Genomic DNA, 22,185 nt, shown 5'->3' with positions numbered 1-22,185 from the left:
TATATATATATATATATTAATACATATACATCATAACTCTGAGATACTGCAGTAACCGCCGAACTCCAGAACACGAGGGAGTGAAAATTTGGGAATTCAGTACTGAATTCAGTACTACTTTGGATACCAATGGCGGATCCCAGTGGAAGCTAGACCCGGCAAGTTTGTGAAGAAAGGGAAGGAGGAGGATGGGATTGGTGGGGTTTGTGGGAAGAGGGAGTGAGGAGGGGGCACATGCACATAAGGAGTCAGAAAGAGAAGTGACAACCCTTTCCGACTCCGTTACGGGCCTGGGACAGCAGCAGCAATTAAGGGCTGACCACCCACCCACCTGGCAGTTTTTTAGTTACTGGACAGGGTAGCTGGGGGATGCCATGGTAGGATAGGTTGCAGGGTGATGGGGCGGTAGTAGGGGGATAGAGAGTCAGATGCAGGCAGATCCACCCATTGGGGCAAGAATGAAGTACAGCTGGATTAATAGGTTTGGGTAGGATTCCCAGAGCAGGAGAAAGAGGTAGAGTTTGGAGTTCATTTGGGTAAGGAAGCGATTAAAACATAAACGATGGGACAAAGTGACTGAGAGCAAGGTGCAAGGAATGCATAAAGCTGGATGGAGAAGAGACTGGTGGAAAGACAAAGAGGGTACAGGTTCAATACGTTTAAGATTGCAGTAGGTTTAAGGCTTCAAGAAATGTTATTTGGTTAAATGTTACAATGTGTATGCAATCCTGTCCCAATAAATGTCCTCCTGCACAAAACATTTGGAGTCCGAATGTGACTACCTTGCGAACTAACTTCCAGAAAATACAATTAAATAATAGTTTCTAGATATGTAAATAGCTAAAGTGAGGAGGTGTTTTCTACACATTTGGGACCAGTAAATACACCATTTTATTTAGCATTAAAAAAATAGTTTATTTAATAGTAATGGCACAGAACCAGAGATTTATATTTTCTGGTAAAGAAAGGCAAAGAAACTGAGATAAATTCCAAAGAAAGAGCGTTGGCAGAGTGAATAGTCCCAATTCCGATCCGGTGCCCCTGCCGAGGTGGCACTTTGCGGAGTCTTCAGAAGTAAAGTCACAACGGATATGACATTTAAAATGCTCTACATAGGTCCAAGTTTTAAAATGTTGGTAACCAATTATTCACTGTGTATTACCGCCGTGACGGACATATTGGGCGCCCTCTCGTTTTCGTAGGTGTCTCTCATTCATTTTGGGTGTCCCCTCGTTTGCTTGTAGGCTCGGTGGGTGGTGTGTTGCTCAGTGCATGAAATTGTCCAGAACATTGTGCAGGTATGTTTGGTGAAACGAAAAAGCCGTAGGAAAATCAGAAGAGCGGGAGAGGTAGGATTATAGAAGGTGTTCCTCCTCCCGAGTTATGCATCTTGATGAAGGTTTCCCGGTAGATTAGCGGTTTCATAAGGACAGTATCAGCTTCTGGCTATATTTTCTGTTCACTTAGTTTCTCCTCTTGTGAGACAACTCTGCCGCCAATCACTTCCTGGACGATGGTCTTTACAACTCGGCTTCTCACTGGCTCTGGGGCTGAAACAAGAAATTAAATGAAGAGGTCAACAATGGAATGCGGGTAGGATGTCTGGCGAAGAGAACAAATGGTATATAAAATGGCAGAGAAGACCGTGGACATGGTGGATAAAGTATGGAATTCTGTGCTCTTTTTTAAAATCAGGAATTAGATTTTGTCCTCTGCAATTCATTGATTTTTGTATCTAAATTAAACTCAGGTAGGCAAATAACTCTCTAAATCGAATCCAGGGCGTAAATATTCTAGTTGACGCATGAACTGCGTTAGAATGTTCAAACAGTGTTGCAAGTACCTTGTGAGAAGGTTCTCCTGATGGGGAATGTGCTTTGTGTGAACTTTATAGTTGGTGCATGCGCATTTGCAGACTGTTCTATTTGCCGCATGTGCAAAATATGGATATAAAAATAAAATCAGTAGATACTCAAGTAAACATTCTAATGGCGATTCATGTTTCTCATGGAGGCATCCTAATGTCGCTGTCTGTACACTATTTGAACATTGTATTAGTGGTACTTTTTGGTCATGTGACCATCCTGACCTCTCTGGCCCCAACAGTCCTACACTGAGATGAACAGCTTTAGTAACCTAGTCATCAGCCCCCCCTCAGTGTCTCCTGTCCTTCATTCAGGAGTCATAGTTAGGCTAAAGGTCATCTCCACCTTCAAACCATAGTAAAGCGACTTACTAGGAGTGAGTGTGTGCTTGAGTGAGAAGGTACTGTAGTATATGATAAATGAAGAAGATTGAGTGGGCCTCCCCACTGTATCAGGTGTATTGAATCCAATGCTCCGAGTAAGTATGTGTGTTTGGAAGGTGAGAGTAATTTCAATTGTTTATGATGGGAAAAAATAATTCTCATTGCTAAAGGGGTGACGTTTCATAAGGCAGAAATGTAATGCAATTCCTGTTTTATATGTCACTTATAGTTCATGTAAAAGAAATGTTTTCACTCTTCCAAGAGGAAGTTCACCCAAACAGTTATGAGGCATTAAGCAGCCCACAAACAAAATCCCCAAATCATCCAATCATTTTATTGTTTCCATCTTTTTCCATCTTGTTTTTCACTGTCACATTTCAGGTGGAATAGAAGCACATGTTACTTTGTTACTTTAGGCGACATTCTCCTCAATACTTGAGTTCTGCAAGAAACTAAACACCTGGTTCTTCTCCTAGACACAGTTTACTCAGCACATGCTTACCAGCACCAGGATACACTCCCGGGTAGGCCATGTGTTCTATAATTACCCATATGTATAGCAATGTATCATGTGGCACTTTAGCACTATCAGAGAACAGGAAAGAGGGAACAAGATACCCTCTTGCTAAGGGTGCCATAAATTGCATTGGAAAAAAAGAAAATGACTAGATAATTCTAGTGTTTTTTAATGTGGGACATTTAATCCCACAAAAATGTGAAGGGTGGAACTAAATTTTTAATTCCCTGCTTGGATTAGGCTTGCTTGATCAGTGACACCTCTGTTTTTACTAATCCACACAGAGAATTTAGGCAATGCAGGTCAAAATCTTTGAAGGGCAAGTTCTTTCCCCCATCTGGTGTGATTTCACAACCTACTGCAGCCACTGAGGAACTATGGCCCTGATTTAGGAGGGCCCAGCGCCTCCTTGCGCCACACTAGCGTCATTTCTTTTATGCTAATATGTCCCAACAAGGCCAAAATTGCAGTGCCAGATTTACAAAGTGGCGAAATGCATTCATTGTGCCACTTTGTAACCCCTTGTGCCACATTACGCGTGTGCCAGGCATAATGTATGCAAGGGGGACATTCCCCCATTAGGGGTTCTGAAGAAAATGAAGCTGTATTTTTTGCTGTATTTTTAACGCCTGCACAGCGCAAGCTTTAAAAGGGGGCACACCATTGTTTTAAATGGGCTTTGCAGGATTAGCGTCAACATTTTTTATGCTAATGCTGCAAATGAAAAAGTAATGTAAAAAATGTTGATGCTAGTTTCCTAATTATCGGCCTGTTGCGACGTATGTTAAATACGGCACACACATGATGACGTTAGGAGGGCGCAAAGGGGCTCAAGAAAAGTGGCGCTGCACTTCTCTTAAATCAGGCCCTATATGTTCCATAGGAACCCTTCGGTGGCTAAGTTTTATTATACTAGGAAAACACACAGGTGGGAATACTCGCCACTTTGATTACCAGCCATTTTCACAAAACAAATAGAAAGAGGGGACACTTACCTTTTGATGACTGAGAGCCATAACTCTTGGTCTTTTTTTCGACACTGAAAGGAAGAAACATAAATGCACATGACTCTCTTATAATCATTCTACAAGCAAGGTTTGGGGTTTAGTGACATGATATGTTTCTAACAAGGTTTTATCAAGGGGTTCCCTGTGTCACTTACTTGGAAACTTTAGGGCACCTCTCTTCCCTCCAAAGGCACCCAGGGTGAAGGACTTTGTTCAGAACCTAAATATTTCTACAGTGTAGATATTCAGGATTAGACATGTTCTTACCTTCCCTGACCCTCCAGCAGGCACCGGTAGGTCTCAATCTCCCTCTCCAGACGGCTCTTGATATCCAGGAGTTGCTCATACTCAGCCATATTGTTCTCCATCTCTTCCTTGATTCCTGCAACTTCTTCCTCCAAATGACTGACCTTCTCTTGAAGGTGTGCCAGCTGGAGGCAGTAGGACCCCTCTGTTTCTGCCAAGTTGGCTTCAAGGGATATTTTCTGTGTTTAAAAAAAGAAAAGAGGGTCACCTGACACAAAGTGATAGAATGTTCTAAAGACAGCAATTGGCCAAGTGTGATGAAGAAGGAGTCTAGCATACATCCCTTCCCACAAGTCCCGAAAAGGTATTACAATCAAGTACATATAGGTGTGGAACTTCCCTGAATTAGTATCAGAAAAATATGCATTTGCTGATTAAGTACATTCAATAGGTCTTAGCGGTCTTAGAGCGTACTGCCTCATGCCCAAGAATGGTCTAGGGTACCTTTAAAGCAGCATGGAGGCATTATTAAAGGGTAGATGTTGTGAAGATGGCTACACGCTTCATGCTTTCTTTCCATTCCCATTCTGAATGCAACCTTGGAATAGTCTCTACGCTCCGCTAGTTCATGGTATGAACTCAGTGCACTTACTACTCCCCCTTCAAGCTTCTGATGCAGCTGTGTCTATGCTAAAGCCATCCCACTGCCTCTGCAACTCTTCCCTGGTTTCTCAGAGCCAGTGTCAGTCCCTCTGCCTTAGCAAGGGGTCTCAACACTCCTAATGCCTCAGAGTCAGCTCCAGTCTCTCTGTCTTAGCAAGGGGTCTCAACACTCCTAATGCCTCCTCCCCACCCTTATGTTATCAGTATGTTTGGGCTTTCAAAATGTAGACTAGTTTTAAAATATCCAAATCTCATTTACTCTCATTCATACCATATATACTCCTTTCAGATACAGTAGACACTGAAATAATAGCCAATGGCCATGACGACTGCTAGCTTACTCTCCAGTTACGCTTTTCCTCTAACACTGTTATTTAGGGATTTGTGTCTTTTATTTGAGGAAATAAATTGTCTCAGTTTTAAATGTTGAATTTATGTTCTGATTATTTGTATGATTCTTTGAATAGCTTATATTTTATTTTATGTATAATTTTGTGTATAGGTGCCTGGAACTTAAATTTATTCGTTACATTTATGTGCATTGTAAATAAATTAAATAAAGTTATATAATGAGTATTGCCGAAGGGTTAGGCATAGGGAATTTTACTTCAATGCTCAAATAATGTGGCAAAGATAACTTCCAAAGTATGCATTAGAAATCACATTTTCTCTTGGAGCTGTTAATGGAAATGCTCAGTCGTCAGCTACTATGAGAAACATTCAGATTGGAGGGTCAACACCTGATTCCAAAGTCAAATTTAGATTTCCCTCTTTCCACGGTTTCCAAAATGAGAATTAAATCCAATTCAGTTACAGAGTTTTGACTAATATTAATAGGCGCAGCTCTGACAAGATTTCAGGCTCCATGGTGACTAGCTGCTGCAGCTCAGATTTTTTCTTTGCATTCTGAGACTTGTAGATATATTTTCTCCTATAATAAAACCAGTACTACGTGCTCTGGAAAGCAAAGAACTGGACAGGGACAGATACCTACGTATGGACCTAGGAACCTTGGCAGGTATGTAAGTGTCTTCACTACGGGACCTTCCTCAAAGAACGGGGAATCAATTATGCTTGAAAAGAATTCTCACCAGCAAAGTCTCTTTAGAAAGAACTTGAATAATTGACAGAACTTACCATTGCCAGAGCTGCTTGTAAGTCAATTTCAAAGGCCTGTAGGGAGCGTTTTAAGTCATAGACCTCTCTCTTGCTGGTCTGTACCTCCTCAGCCCCGGCAGAGATATCTTGCTTGATTGCAATGCTCTAAGAGAAAGCATGGGCAAAGGTAACTTTCACATATTCAGACAGCAAAAAAATGACAGATAGACTGCTTGAATTAATCTCAGCCATGGCTAGTTCTGCTGGGGTGTATTCCATTCCAGCAGTTTAGATTGTCTCTGTCATTACACATAGGGAGCGACCATATGCACATTCATATTTAAAGAACACATCTTTCCAAACCCAAGGCATCAGAGCGGACTGATCTATATGGACCCTGTTTGGCTGGTAAGCCCTGGGTATAATTAGTGATATATTATGTAGAGTCTGAAATGGGAGTGACGTGGCGACAGCCTTGCAGGTATTTCAGAGTACATTAGCATGTTGGAAAATATCTAGGTTTCCCTTGGTTCACTCCTTATCCCACAGACCAGAAGACATCCCTCCCCTTCTCACCGCTTCCAGGAACTTTGCTTCGGCATCCTGTCGATTCTTTTCCGCCATCTCCTCATACTGGCATCGCATGTTGCTGAGGAGCTTCAACAGGTTGATGCCTGGGGCGGCATTCATCTTTACGCTGAGCTGTCCTTCGGCTCGTAATACTCCCTTCAATTCCTGCAGGGGGAATAGCAAGAAATCAGGGTATTAACCGGGGTTAAAAGAAGGCAGGGATAAAAAGGTACTATTCTCTGCTATTTTTATGGTTGATTTTGTATAAGTCAACTCACCAAAATCCCAAAGCAGCAGATGTGACGTCATGCATCATTTGATCCCCAATGCCATCTCAGGTTTGACCAGTAGTCTACCTTTGGCCCCTCTAGCACCTCTGATTGGCTTGTGAGATGGGGTGGGAGGTCAATGATTGTACATCACAATGGCTCCTAGAACTATATTTAGTTTGTTTCTCCCATTCTGTTTTGATTCCTGACATCAGTGATGGCAAGAGCAGTGATAGGAGTACCAAAGGGTATGTCAGTGGATGCAGCTGCTATCCCTGGCCACCACTAATTCACATCCATTGTTAAGTTCAGTAAACAAATCTTAACCTAGTTGGCTGCTGCAGATCACCATACGTCAAATACCCCTATATATCAGAACACTGTTACTGTTTTGAAGCTCCATCTGCTTCTCCAAGGGGGCTGTGTGTACTTTAAAATGTAGCACTGCTTTTGTTTTCTTAATGCCACCTTGGGCATTGCCCTAAGTGCAAATTTTAGCACTTTGACAGCAGCAGATGAATTGGTGTGTCTGATTTAATAGACACAATTGCAAGGAGGTTGTAGTCTAGAAATAGGAAGTGATGTTGTTTAGCAAGAGTTTTGTAAGTTGTGCTGATAAGGAGACGCACGCAGACGGCTCAGGTTAATTGCTTGATGCTAATATCTGGTGCAACCCGCAAGCCACATGTTCAAAATCCTTCACAGCCCAACCCTGTGTTTCACTCTTCTGATGTTAGTATATTTAGTATCATAAAATTGAAAAACGGTATCTACTGCTAATAGCACCAGCATGTTTGAAGTGCTTTTACAAACTGGCTAGAATTTTAGAGTATATAAAGTTGAGGTTTGAGAAAATGTTGTATAGTGTAATGGAAAAACCAATGCTGTATTAGACAACAGTAAGTTCATGAGTTGTAAGACCTGACACAGGCTGGGAGAATGTGTGGACTAGTATGAAAAAAATGTGGTTTGGAGGGACTATGATCTAGCAGGAAGTTGAAACAGACCTGTCAAATAGTTTCATCTATCAGTAGGAGATATGATCTAACAGAACACAGGAGATGTGGCCTATCATTAGGGAGCAAGATATGGTAACGCAGACAGAGATATGCTGTACGAAGGAAATCTAGCCTAGCATGAAGAAGGAGATGTGTCCAAACTTAATTAAGCAGAAGTGGTCTAGGAGAAAAGGTTTAGCAGGAACATGTGACGTTACCTAGCAGAAGAAGATAACCCCTATTAAGAAGGCAATGTGGTCTACCGAGAAGAACAAACTGTAGTATAGCATAAAAAAGGCAATCCAGACTAGCTAAATTAAGTTTTTTTTTTGTCTCACAAGAAATATATATACTCTAGTAGAAAAAAAGGTAATATGGACTACCAAAAAATGCATGGCAGGTGATGAACTCAATTACAAGTACACATCACCTACAGAATGAAGATATCGTCTTAGAAGAAGAAGAAGGATATGTGCCCTAGGAAAAAGAGGTAGTACAGTAATCAGGCCTCTGAATTCGAATTCATGAGTTTCAAACTCCATTGCTGAGCACTCGTATCCCAGATGCTTTCTCCCCATGTGCCCAAACCACTTAATACTGAAAGTCTCCATTTTGATGACATCAGAATCATATGTATAATAATGTTTTCTAATCTAATACATTTACACTTTCCTTGTTTACCAATCTGATTTGTCCCCATGGCTTCTGAAAATGATTGAATTATTTGGCTGAATTATAGTCCACCCTTTCAACATATCCTCTCTCCAGAATCATCAAAAACTAAATATCTGAAACGTGGCCAGGACTGCAACAGGTTAAGAAACAAAAGTGCCTCCAAGGCTAAAGTCCTCACGAGAACCACAAGATATGTTTTTCTTAGATCTAGAGTAGAAACACACATGTTAGACAATAAGATACATGTCAGTGCATTGGCCGTAGGTCAATTGTCGGCCAAGGTGTTAAGAACTGGCTTTCTGTTGCACTAACTCCTTGTATATATCATCCCTGGCATGAGAAATGGGAATCATTTGGCCCTTTTCATACAAAAACGACCGAAAATAGTCAAAGTGTGATAAATGTTCTCAGCTATTAGCAAAATTCAGTTTCCTGTATGAGATTGTGTACCAACCCTTTAAAGAAAGTTAGTTCAAAACAAATTACAAAAGCATTTTTACAGTAGACACACAACTAAGGGCAAACTTTGATGAATCAGAAATCACATTTCAAACAGGTGTAACACAAGTTTTGGATTCCATCTACGTTAATACCTGCACTTTCATGTCACATTGCTCTTACCTCTTCGTGGTTCCTCTTGAGGCAAGCCAGTTCCTCTGTCAGGCTCTCTACCTCTGCCTCAAGGTCACACTTGGCCACAGTCAGCTCATCAAGCACCTTGCGCAGCCCATTGATGTCAGCCTCCACGCTCTGGCGCAAGAACAGCTCATTCTCATACCTGGAGAAAAAAGTAACTTGACATCTGAATACCAGAAAAAGCTATAACAAATATGAAAGAGTAAGTTCTAACAACTGAGGCTCCAAGCAAGTAAATTAAAGATGGCAACAACAAATTGCCAGAAGCCCTGTGACACTCTAAATATGCAACTAAGTCTGTATGCTTTTTTATTAAAGATATATCAGTACAATATTGTGAAAGACAGCTATGTATCCATTGGAGAAATATGTAGTTTCCCTTTAAATATCCTTCAGCTTTTTGGTCTTTGAATGCAAGATTAGTGTTTAAGAACCCTCCCATCATGCACATCACATCTGGCTGATGGCACAGTAAGGTAAAAGAACAAGGTTAAGATGGATCTTATGTTTTATGTACTCCTGATACATGTCTGCAAAGTGAAAAGGGCCAAATAGGGCTTGCGTCATTCTGAGTTCAATGTAACCAGTAGTATTGAATTGCTTACTATGTAACACCTACTGACATCTCCTATAGAGATGGAGTTTGTAGTGGGTGCTGTATTGCTTGAATATTAAGTGTTTAATGTGCCAGACGTTATTCTTAATTAATAAAGGCAAGTATGTCAAGAGATTCTGCTAATCTAAAATCTTTCCCATTCGGAAGTCCTTTCTACAGTATACAATTGTGCAGACGGCATTGCTATCCAGAGAAGTAAGTGCCATATGTTCCACCCCCACTATCCTCATGTGAGTCTTCAGCATATATTTTCAATTGATCTCTGTTGCTAAAAATAATTCAAGCATGACATCCACCTCTGTTTTTTCAGTGAGGGAACTCTAATCCTGTACTTATCTCCTGAAAAAAGATTAATTCACAAGTAAGAAGACAGGGAAAGGTAATTTACAGATTATCCAGTGGAAAGAAAATATATAGGTTAAAAGTAAAAATAATTGCCCTTTTTATTGTTTTGAAATTTATTTGAATGGGTAATTTTCTTAACATGTATGGCTTTACATACAGTGGCACAGATTACGAGGTGATATAGTGAGGAAGGTAAGTGAGGTGATAAGTGGTCATTGAGATAAGAAGACATGCACAGAATAAACTAACTTTGTAGGGCACAAGGGCGAGGGAAAGAGTGGAAAGAGAAAGGTAGTCTTCCATTTTAATGTTTATGAGTAACTGCTTGCAAGTCCAATGATTGGGCCTTTTCTCAAGGGCGAACATCTCTGTAACTCACAAGGTACTTCAAGGAAAGTAAAAAAAAATATTTACGCTGATTGCAGATTTCAAGAGTAAACATATCTTGCTATAGTTTGTGACAGGTACATTGAAACACAGCCATGGAGAATTTTAAATAAAAATGGCCTGATTTAGAGTATTCTGTCACAAATGAGATGGAGTACTCTGTCTGCCAAAACTTAAGTCTACCCGCACTATTTTGAATTAGAAGGGTCATCAGTTTTTCGACGGCAGTGCCTTTGTGGGCTCCACCATTGGAAAACTTACTTCAAAAGCCCAACAGAGTAGGGGAGATGCCAGGGTAAGGGCATCAGACCATCCTCCCTATTTAGAGCAGGCAGTCTGGTGTACTGTTTTTTATCTGTCCATCTATCATGATTAATAAAAATAAAAACCACTCACATCTTTCTCCTAAGATGTGGGGGTCATTCGTTGTTTTGTTTTTCAGGAAGGAACTTTGCCTTGTGAGTCTGATTCTGAAAGCAAAACAACTTGGTGATCAGCTGATGATGGTAGTTATCCACCAGATTTTCAGCTACGGTGGCAGTGGTACCGGCAGAGAGATCACAGAAGGGTGATAGTGATCTTGTGCTTTGACAGGTGGCATTCCAGTCAGGATGGTGGAGGAGATATCTCCTGCCACCCTGATGGAAAGCTGTCCGTCTGTGAAGGTCTAAATCGTGTCCTTAGATTTCAAGATTTATGAGAGGGATTAGTGCTTCTTGGATACTTAGTTATCCTGATATTGGCAAGTGGAGGTCCTGGTGTGGTGTGTCTGGCAAGGTAAGATAGAGTCCATGTGACAATGATAATAACTTTATCAGGGGGACAAGCAGGTAGTGCGGCACCTAATTAAAAGGCTGTTACCATGATCTAGTCTATTCTAGACCAGACCATGAAGATGTATTGGCGGTGAAGAAAGGAAGGTGAGGCAGACATGAATATATTGACATTTGGGTAGCTGTGCCTCTTTTCTAAGGAATAGCCGCAGATAAAGGAATTTACTGACTTACTTAAGTTTGAGGTCTTCAGCAGCTAGTCTGGCATTGTCGATTTGCAGTACAATGCTGGCTTTCTCCATAGATACAGCAATGATCTAGAAGACAATAAAAGTTCACATTGCAGGTTATGGTGCAACAGTCTCACTGTAATTTCTAAGAGGGCAAGTCACCTGACCTTCAAATCAAAAGTCAATAATCCTCCAGAAAAAGAACGTTTGGAGACGTACACATCTTTTATTAAGCATTTCTGATAATTCAAGAAATATCCTTACAGACGAGGTTCATGCACATAATAACCAGTTGCTTCGCTTCCTAATTTAATTAATATTTCAGGCACCACCATGCAATATCAGTACAATCATCAGATGGCTTCATAACTCCTGGAAACCATGTTTAGCTTATTTTTTTTGCAGTTTTATATAATGTGAACTCAACCCCGTGGCATTGGAGAGCTTTACATGAACACCAATTACACTACACAAGGTTAGATTCATCTTTTAGGCAGAGAGAGATTAAGGGGCATGTTTGCAAAAAAAGTGGCACATCAGGACTGATGTACCACTTTTGCTGCTTGCCCCTATTGCCACCTAACGACACCATGGTTGTGCCATATTTGCAATATGGTACACTGTTAGAAATGGGGTTTTTGGTTGGCAGTTAGGTTGCCCTCTGTCCAAGCAAGAACCCTCACTCTAGTCAGGGTAAGTCACACACAATCCAAAATCAGCCTGTGCTCACCCTCCGGTAGCTTGGCACGAGCAGTCAGGCTTAACTTAGAAGGCAATGTGTAAAGCATTTGTGCAATAAATCATACAACACCATAGCATAACACCACAAAAATACACCACACAGTATTTAGAAAAATATATAATATTTATCTGGGTATCTTCAGGTCAAAACGATCAAAGTTGCAATATGAATTTGTAAAGATATCACTGAAAAGTGATATAAAGTGTCTTAAGTCTTTAGACAGTAAACAGAGTCTCTTTCAAACACAAAGTACCTGGTTTCTGGTGGAAAATCTCCTCAGAGGGCCACAAAGGAAGAGGTGCGTGGAAAAAGGGTGTGTGTGTCGATTTCTCCCCAGCACACACGGACTTGCGTCGTTATTTTCCACGCGGGGAAGTCGGGCGTCGTTTTCTGGCGCGCGGACAGTCTCTTTCTGTGGGTCGCGGGGATTACCAGATGTCCCGGGTCTGTGCGTGGATTTTCCTGCTTGTTTTCCGGCTGCGCGTCGTTCTGCAGGGCTGCGCGTCGAAGTTTCGATCTCACGGCAGGCGTCGCGTCGATTTCTCCTGCGGAGTCGGGCGGCGTTGTCCTTGCGAGGCCAATGCGTCAAAGTTTTGATCTCACGGCAGGCGTCGCGTCGATTTCTCCTGCGGAGTCGGGCGGCGTTGTCCTTGCGAGGCCGTGCGTCAAAGTTTTGATCTCACGGCAGGCGTCACGTCGATTTCTCCTGCGGAGTCGGGCGGCGTTGTCCTTGCGAGGCCGTGCGTCAAAGTTTTGATCTCACGGCAGGCGTCGCGTCGATTTCTCCCGGGAAGTCGGGCGGCGTTGTCCTTGCGAGGCCGTGCGTCAAAGTTTCGGTCGTCCCGAAGGCGTCGCGTTGATCAGCGTCGGTGTGCGGCGTTTTTCTTGCCGCGGAACAAGCTGTGCGTCGAAAAGTTCGGCTCACGGAGCGTCCAAGAGGAAGAGTGAAGTCTTTTTGGTCCTGAGACTTCAGGGAACAGGAGGCAAGCTCTATCCAAGCCCTTGGACAGCACTTTTACAGCCAGGCAAGAGTTCAGCAAGGCAGCAGGCCAACAGCAAGGCAGCAGTCCTTTGTAGAAAAGCAGACAGGTGAGTCCTTTGAGCAGCCAGGCAGTTCTTCTTGGCAGGATGTAGTTTCTGGTTCAGGTTTCTTCTCCAGCAAGTGTCTGATGAGGTAGGGCAGAGGCCCTGTTTTATACTAAGTTGTGCCTTTGAAGTGGGGTGACTTCAAAGAGTCTCTAAGAAATGCACCAAGTTCCCTTTCAGCTCAATCCTGTCTGCCAGAGTCCCAGTAGGGGGTGTGGCAGTCCTTTGTGTGAGGGCAGGCCCTCCACCCTCCCAGCCCAGGAAGACCCATTCAAAATGCAGATGTATGCAAGTGAGGCTGAGTACCCTGTGTTTGGGGTGTGTCTGAGTGAATGCACAAGGAGCTGTCAACTAAACCTAGCCAGACGTGGATTGAAGGGCACAACAAGATTTTAGTGCAAAGAAATGCTCACTTTCTAAAAGTGGCATTTCTAGAATAGTAATATTAAATCCGACTTCACCAGTCAGCAGGATTTTGTATTACCATTCTGGCCATACTAAATATGACCTTCCTGCTCCTTTCAGATCAGCAGCTGCCACTTCAACAGTGTATGAGGGCAGCCCCAATGTTAGCCTATGAAAGGAGCAGGCCTCACAGTAGTGTAAAAACGAATTTAGGAGTTTCACACTACCAGGACATATAACTACACAGGTACATGTCCTGCCTTTTACCTACACCGCACCCTGCTCTAGGGGTTACCTAGGGCACACATTAGGGATGACTTATATGTAGTAAAAGGGGAGTTCTAGGCTTGGCAAGTACTTTTAAATGCCAAGTCGAAGTGGCAGTGAAACTGCACACACAGGCCTTGCAATGGCAGGCCTGAGACAGGGTTAAGGGGCTACTGAGGTGGGTGGCACAACCAGTGCTGCAGGCCCACTAGTAGCATTTAATCTACCTGCCCTAGGCACATGTAGTGCACTCTACCAGGGACTTACAAGTAAATTAAATAGTCAATCATGGATAAACCAATCAGTAGTACAATTTACCCAGAGAGCATATGCACTTTAGCACTGGTTAGCAGTGGTAAAGTGCCCAGAGGTCAAAAGCCAACAACAACAGGTCAGAAAAAATAGGAGGAAGGAGGCAAAAAGTTTGGGGATGTCCCTGTCAAAAAGCCAGGTCCAACATGACCCCCTACCAGCCTAAAGCCAGGGGAGAACAATCACTATCCTGATGTACTTCCCTGTTTGAGGCGACAGAACAAGGACCCAGGCCCACAACAGCAGGGGCATGCTCCAGTTCTTCGCCTTCCTGACTCCAATTGGATCACTCTGTCCATACTCTCAGGGCCCACTAAGCCAACCCATGGGGAACCTTTCTCCTTACCTGCGGATCCCATCTGTGCAGCACCTAACCTTACTTTGCTCACAGATGTATCCCAGGAGCAGGATAGTACCACCATGACCAACACAGTGGTGTTGCCCACTCTACCCCTGGGGTGTGACACTTGTCCCCTCCCCAGGGATAACTCTGTCCACCCGGACAGCAAGCCACAGTGATTACTGACAGCTGCCAGGGATGAGAGCCAGGCCCCAGGCCTCTCAAAGCTCTCCAACCACTGTGGCTGTGGAGAGTGGGGGGCGGTAGCCCCAGGTGCTGGGCACCCTTTAACCACTCTCCCTTCCACCAGGTCAGGGATGACAGCCTGAACCTTGTCCTCCCCTCTGGGGCTTTGTACCCTCCCTCCTGGAGCGGTACCCCCAGAGTCCAACATGGTCAGGGTGCTTACAGAAGTCACCCTGTACCATTCCTCCACCAGTGCAGGGCTGTTAACCTGCAACTGGCCCTCCAACCTGGGGCCTGTACCTTCAGGTTGGACTAGGGCCCGGGGTGAGGCTTCCCTCCCCCTGCCCTCCCTTCTGGGGTCCAGCACCCTCCAACTAAGAGTGGCCTCCTCAGAAGACAACATGGTAGGGGCACTGTTATCAGTAGCCCCTCCCTCCAGGTCCGGGGGGACACCCTGAACCTGGTCTTCCAGCCCAGGGTCTGTACCCTCAGACTGGATCACTGCCTGGCAAACCAGGACTTCCTGGGAGGCACACCTACCCCCCACCAGGTCAGAGTTTAACCTCTGCACCTGCCCATTCAACTCAGAGTCACCACCCTGAAGTTGAACAATTGCCTGGCACGCCAGGACTTCCTGGAGGGCACACTGACCCTCCACCAGGTCAGAGTTTAACCTCTGCACCTGACCATTCAACTCAGAGTCACCACCCTGAAGTTGAACAATTGCCTGGCACGTCAGGACTTCCTGGAGGGCACACTGACCCTCCACCAGGTCAGAGTTTAACCTCTGAACTTGGCCATTCAACTCAGAGTCATCACCCTGAAGTTGAACAATTGCCTGGCACACCAGGACTTCCTGGAGGGCACACTGACCCTCCACCAGGTCAGAGTTTAACCTCTGAACTGGGCCATTCAACTCAGAATCACCCCCCTGAAGTTGAACAATTGCCTGGCGCACCAGGACTTTCTGGGAGGCACACCTACCTCCCACCAGGTCAGAATTTAACCTCTGAGCCTGGTTCCCCAACCCAGGGTCACCACCCTGAGGTTGGGCAATTGCCTGGCACGCCAGGACTTTCTGGGGGGCACACCTACCCCCCACCAGGTCAGAGTTTAACCTCTGAACCTGGTCTTCCAACCCAGAGTCAACACCCTGAGGTTGGACAATTGCCTGGCACGCCAGGACTTTCTGGGGGGCACACCTACCCCCCACCAGGTCAGAGTTTAACCTCTGAACCCGGTTATCCAACCCAGAGTCAGCACTCTGAGGTTGGACCACTGCCTGGTACACCAGGACTTTCTGGGGGGCACGCCTACCCCCCAACAGGTCAGAGCTTATCCCCTGAACCTGGTTAGCCAACCCAGAGTCACCACCCTGAGGTTGAACCATTGCCTGGCAGGCCAGGACTTCCAGGGAGGCACACCTACCTCCCACCAGGTCAGAGTTTAACCTCTGAGCCTGGTTCCCCAACCCAGGGTCACCACCCTGAGGTTAGGCAATTGCCTGGCACGCCAGGACTTTCTGAGGGGCACACCTACCCCCCACCAGGTCAGAGTTTAACCTCTGAACCTGGTCATCCAATGCAGAGTCAACACCCTGAGGTTGGACAATTGCCTGGCACAGCAGGACTTCTTGGGAGGCACATCTACCTCCTACCAGGTCAGAGTTTAACCTCTGAACCTGGGTATCCAACCCAGAGTCACCACCCTGAGGTTGAATCTTTGCCTGGCATGCCAGGACTTCCTGGGGGGCACTCTCACCCCCCACAAGGGACACACCGTCCCCAAGGGCCACACAAGAGTCTGGTTGGCGCAGGTCTCCCGACCTCTGCCCATCCGGCAGAGTCTGGGTTTCCCCCAAACCAGAAACAGTTTCACCTGGGTCATTCCTGGGGGGCTCTGCTCTCAGAGCGGTCCCCTGACTCTCAAGGTCCTCCACTGGGGTCTGCAACCCCCTCTCAACCCAATGTCTGGACTTCTGCACCCCCTCACTAGGAGGGGTACTGCCAGACACCAGAACTGTTGGGATGCTGGCTACAGTCACCCCCCCAAGTTCTTCTGACACTGCGGGGCTTCCCTCAAAAGGTGGCCCTACGGTACAGGCTAGGCTTCCCTCCTGGTGTTCCCTCATGGAACCCTCTAGGACCTGGGACCTACCTGGGACACTACAATCCTCTCCCACCACACTTGGTTGGGACCCACCTAGACCACTCCCTTCAGGAGCACCCCCAAATGCCTCTTCAGACTCTCTGGTACTCACCCAGAAGTCTGCCTCCATTGTAAGTTCCCTGGGGTCAGAGAACTCACACTCCACCTGGTGTTGGCGTAGCTCTGGAAAATAAGGACCAGACATATGCTCTCCAGCAATTACATCACTCTGCCCTTCACATGTATTAACCACAGTACCCTTCACCCAACCACCCAGTAACTCAACCTTGGAAAAGCACTCTACTTCACCCTCCTGAGACTGGTGAGACAGTATCTGTCTGTCCCTGACACTCAACCCAAACTCTTCTGGGATGTCTCTACACTCTATATCCAGGACGTCCACCAGGGGGGAACCCTTTTCTCTGTCACTCTCTGCTAGAGTCAGTAAAGTGTCCCTCCCCCCAGTAGGAATATGACTCCCTGTGCCAGTTCCCCAATCCTTCTCAGGGACCCTGTGCATAACGGGAACTACCTCATACCCTTGAACTGCCTGGGGTGTGTCAACTCCCTTCTTCAAGTTGGGCACCACATCTCTGGGCTTGTGCCCTTCTTCAGCAGTACTAGATGCAAGATTTTTGCTGCCACCATCTGAACTGGACTCAGCCCTTCCGGCCTCCAGTTTCAGCTCTTTACAGCTCAGCTCTTGAGCTGCAATCTTTTCTTCTTCCAGGGCTATGAGTCTTTTTGCCTCAACCTCTGCAAGATACTCCTCTAATTGTTGCTCCTGTCGCCTTTGACTTCGGAGCCATTCATCTATTTCTGGGTCACTGTCCAACTCGGAGTAGTCTTCCTCCTCATCTGAGTAGTCTTCCTCCTCATGTGCGTAGTCCTCCTCCTCATCTGAGGGGTACTTAGTCATTTGGTTTCTTGCTGCCTCTCTCTCTGCCCATCTTTCCTCCCCCCAGACTATGTAGTGATGGAGCATCTCCGCTTTAGTAGATCTCCTTGCTACAGGAAGGCCCCATTGTCTGCAAAGCTTCCTTAGGTCAGCCTTAGTGAGGTGGTCAGTACGAACAAAGAATGAGTAGGTACACAATCCCATTTTGATAAGATCTTATCAGCAAAAACCAAAATCCAAAGTCCAAAATATCAATAGTATATCCAGGAGGACATCAGAGAACCAAGAGCCAAAAAAGATGAAAAATCAAGTTGACCTTCAACTGTGGGTAGGTAGTGAAATACTTAGCTACTGTATGTCACTGCACAAACACAAGTCCTATCCTCACCGCTGCCACCAATGTTAGAAATGGGGTTTTTGGTTGGCAGTTAGGTTGCCCTCTGTCCAAGCAAGAACCCTCACTCTAGTCAGGGTAAGTCACACACAATCCAAAATCAGCCTGTGCTCACCCTCCGGTAGCTTGGCACGAGCAGTCAGGCTTAACTTAGAAGGCAATGTGTAAAGCATTTGTGCAATAAATCATACAACACCATAGCATAACACCACAAAAATACACCACACAGTATTTAGAAAAATATATAATATTTATCTGGGTATCTTCAGGTCAAAACGATCAAAGTTGCAATATGAATTTGTAAAGATATCACTGAAAAGTGATATAAAGTGTCTTAAGTCTTTAGACAGTAAACAGAGTCTCTTTCAAACACAAAGTACCTGGTTTCTGGTGGAAAATCTCCTCAGAGGGCCACAAAGGAAGAGGTGCGTGGAAAAAGGGTGTGTGCGTCGATTTCTCCCCAGCACACACGGACTTGCGTCGTTATTTTCCACGCGGGGAAGTCGGGCGTCGTTTTCTGGCGCGCGGACAGTCTCTTTCTGTGGGTCGCGGGGATTACCAGATGTCCCGGGTCTGTGCGTGGATTTTCCTGCTTGTTTTCCGGCTGCGCGTCGTTCTGCGGGGCTGCGCGTCGAAGTTTCGATCTCACGGCAGGCGTCGCGTCGATTTCTCCTGCGGAGTCGGGCGGCGTTGTCCTTGCGAGGCCATGCGTCAAAGTTTTGATCTCACGGCAGGCGTCGCGTCGATTTCTCCTGCGGAGTCGGGCGGCGTTGTCCTTGCGAGGCCGTGCGTCAAAGTTTTGATCTCACGGCAGGCGTCACGTCGATTTCTCCTGCGGAGTCGGGCGGCGTTGTCCTTGCGAGGCCGTGCGTCAAAGTTTTGATCTTACGGCAGGCGTCGCGTCGATTTCTCCCGGGAAGTCGGGCGGCATTGTCCTTGCGAGGCCGTGCGTCAAAGTTTCGGTCGTCCCGAAGGCGTCGCATTGATCAGCGTCGGTGTGCGGCGTTTTTCATGCCGCGGAACAAGCTGTGCGTCGAGAAGTTCGGCGCACGGAGCGTCCAAGAGGAAGAGTGAAGTCTTTTTGGTCCTGAGACTTCAGGGAACAGGAGGCAAGCTCTATCCAAGCCCTTGGAGAGCACTTTTACAGCCAGGCAAGAGTTCAGCAAGGCAGCAGGCCAACAGCAAGGCAGCAGTCCTTTGTAGAAAAGCAGACAGGTGAGTCCTTTGAGCAGCCAGGCAGTTCTTCTTGGCAGGATGTAGTTTCTGGTTCAGGTTTCTTCTCCAGCAAGTGTCTGATGAGGTAGGGCAGAGGCCCTGTTTTATACTAAGTTGTGCCTTTGAAGTGGGGGTGACTTCAAAGAGTCTCTAAGAAATGCACCAAGTTCCCTTTCAGCTCAATCCTGTCTGCCAGAGTCCCAGTAGGGGGTGTGGCAGTCCTTTGTGTGAGGGCAGGCCCTCCACCCTCCCAGCCCAGGAAGACCCATTCAAAATGCAGATGTATGCAAGTGAGGCTGAGTACCCTGTGTTTGGGGTGTGTCTGAGTGAATGCACAAGGAGCTGTCAACTAAACCTAGCCAGACGTGGATTGAAGGGCACAACAAGATTTTAGTGCAAAGAAATGCTCACTTTCTAAAAGTGGCATTTCTAGAATAGTAATATTAAATCCGACTTCACCAGTCAGCAGGATTTTGTATTACCATTCTGGCCATACTAAATATGACCTTCCTGCTCCTTTCAGATCAGCAGCTGCCACTTCAACAGTGTATGAGGGCAGCCCCAATGTTAGCCTATGAAAGGAGCAGGCCTCACAGTAGTGTAAAAACGAATTTAGGAGTTTCACACTACCAGGACATATAACTACACAGGTACATGTCCTGCCTTTTACCTACACCGCACCCTGCTCTAGGGGTTACCTAGGGCACACATTAGGGATGACTTATATGTAGTAAAAGGGGAGTTCTAGGCTTGGCAAGTACTTTTAAATGCCAAGTCGAAGTGGCAGTGAAACTGCACACACAGGCCTTGCAATGGCAGGCCTGAGACAGGGTTAAGGGGCTACTGAGGTGGGTGGCACAACCAGTGCTGCAGGCCCACTAGTAGCATTTAATCTACCTGCCCTAGGCACATGTAGTGCACTCTACCAGGGACTTACAAGTAAATTAAATAGTCAATCATGGATAAACCAATCAGTAGTACAATTTACCCAGAGAGCATATGCACTTTAGCACTGGTTAGCAGTGGTAAAGTGCCCAGAGGTCAAAAGCCAACAACAACAGGTCAGAAAAAATAGGAGGAAGGAGGCAAAAAGTTTGGGGATGTCCCTGTCAAAAAGCCAGGTCCAACATACACCATAGCGGTCGTTATCACAATAGCATCAACATTTTGACACTATTGTGAGGCTTTGCTACACTAGCATCAAAAATGTTGATGCTGGTGCAGCAAAGCACAGGGAGGATGATTGATTCAAATGGGTGCGTCATGTTAACGACTACCCAGAGCAGGAAAAATGATGGAAAAATGGCTCAGCGAAATCTTGTCAATTTCACTGTGCCATTTGTTCGGGCCTCCTAACAAGGGAACGCCCCCCCTTGTATACATTATGCATGGAGCACGTGGCGCAAGGGGTTACAAAGTGGCCCAATGCTTGTATTCCACCACTTTGTAAATATGGTGCAGGAACAGTGCCACCTTAGAGTAAAAAAAAATAAAGCTAAGGTGGCGTAAGGGGCTTGTAAATATGCCTCTAAGTGTTATGCACAATATTACAGTAAGTTGAATAGACACAGGGACTCGAACCTGGTTCCCAGCTCCAATATCAGCAGGTCTGGCCATAAAACCATTTCCTGTCCTCTAATCCTGTCACAAAATCAATGTAATTAGGTACTGTAGTCAAAGAGATTCTATAGAAGAAAATCAAGGCTACATCTTACAGAGTGCATTAAGTCCACCTGTTCTAGAGTCTGGGACTGGAAACATGGTGTTGCAAACCACAAAACAGTCTGAAGGTACCACTCCAATGATCTAACAGAAACCTAATCGAACAGATTTGTTTGTCATTTATCTCTCATAATTGTGAAAGGTGCTACAAATATTTCCCACCTGTGAGTAGTACTGGAAACATCAGGGAAGATTTTAATGATCTGGTATATGCTAGAGTTTGATCACAATTGCATTCAAGGAAGTTGTTGGTCCATAATTAGGGCTTATTAGAAATGTACTGCAGTGACGAAGTACAGAGAAAGAATGCCTGCTGTACACATCTGGAGAAGAAAATGTGCTGTATCCAATATACAGCTACACCTGATACTAGGAGAGACGAAAGCCCCAGCTCTAAACACTTTAAAAGTAAATATTAATTTCTGCATTACACACTGTACCAATAGCATGGAGCAAAGTAATCAGGGATGCCATTAGTCCAAGTTTTTAATGATTTACAATCTTCCTACCTTTTTTTTAAGCTCTGCAATTATTGCATAATATTTGCTGTAGTCATGAGCTGTTGGTGGACGGTGTTTTGCATACCACTCCTTGATTTTGTTCTCAAGCTCCAAGTTGGCACTTTCCAGTTGTTTGACTTTGTCCAGGTAGCTAGCAAGGCGGTCATTGAGGTTTTGCATGGTCTCCTTTTCCCCAGCAGAGAGGAGGCCCTCGTTGCTGAGCTGACCCACACCAGCTACAATGCCAAATCCCACAGCAGGTCCACCAACAAGTCCACCAGCACCAAAGCCACCACAATAGCCCTCTTGGGCTGCTCCAACACTGCCTTGGAAACCACCAAAGCTGGCTCCACCACCAGTTACTGAGACCCAGGTGGATCCAGCACTATGTTGAATGAAAGACATGATCCTCCTGAAGAATTGCTACCCTTCAAAGTGCCACTGAGGAGAAGAGTGGAGGATGCTGGTGCAATGGCTGGAATTCTGAGCCCTTATATGCAAAGTGTAATGGGTGTTTCATTTCTATGATTAATCAATTAAATAAGCAGTTTTGTTTCAAAGTCAGACTCTCCCTCTCATTACTATAGGTGTGATTAATTAATATTCAAACCTTGTTTGCCATATCCATTTCTCATCAAATTGTGAATCAAGATAAAGTAGGTGGGGCAACGCTAAGCATTCACTTTATTTGA

The 22,185-nt window shown here is 45.3% G+C and overlaps 1 protein-coding gene across 1 annotated transcript; it reads right to left on the bottom strand.

Moving 5' to 3' along the window:
- Positions 1 to 918: 918 nt before the first annotated feature.
- LOC138299388 (keratin, type I cytoskeletal 12-like) lies at positions 919 to 21,946 on the bottom strand. The gene is made up of 8 exons (XM_069237615.1): positions 21,503 to 21,946; positions 11,283 to 11,365; positions 8,913 to 9,069; positions 6,356 to 6,514; positions 5,819 to 5,944; positions 4,040 to 4,257; positions 3,761 to 3,804; positions 919 to 1,550 (listed from the first exon to the last, which is right to left on the bottom strand). Exons 1-8 carry the CDS (start codon positions 21,896 to 21,898, stop codon positions 1,447 to 1,449), a joined length of 1,287 nt encoding a protein of 428 aa, XP_069093716.1. The 5' UTR covers positions 21,899 to 21,946; the 3' UTR covers positions 919 to 1,446.
- Positions 21,947 to 22,185: the final 239 nt, after the last annotated feature.

Source organism: Pleurodeles waltl, chromosome 6, assembly GCF_031143425.1.
Source record: "Pleurodeles waltl isolate 20211129_DDA chromosome 6, aPleWal1.hap1.20221129, whole genome shotgun sequence".
Lineage (NCBI taxonomy): Eukaryota > Metazoa > Chordata > Amphibia > Caudata > Salamandridae > Pleurodeles > Pleurodeles waltl.
The sequence above is the reverse complement of the archived record's forward strand: the minus strand, read 5'-3'. Positions and strand labels throughout refer to the sequence as shown.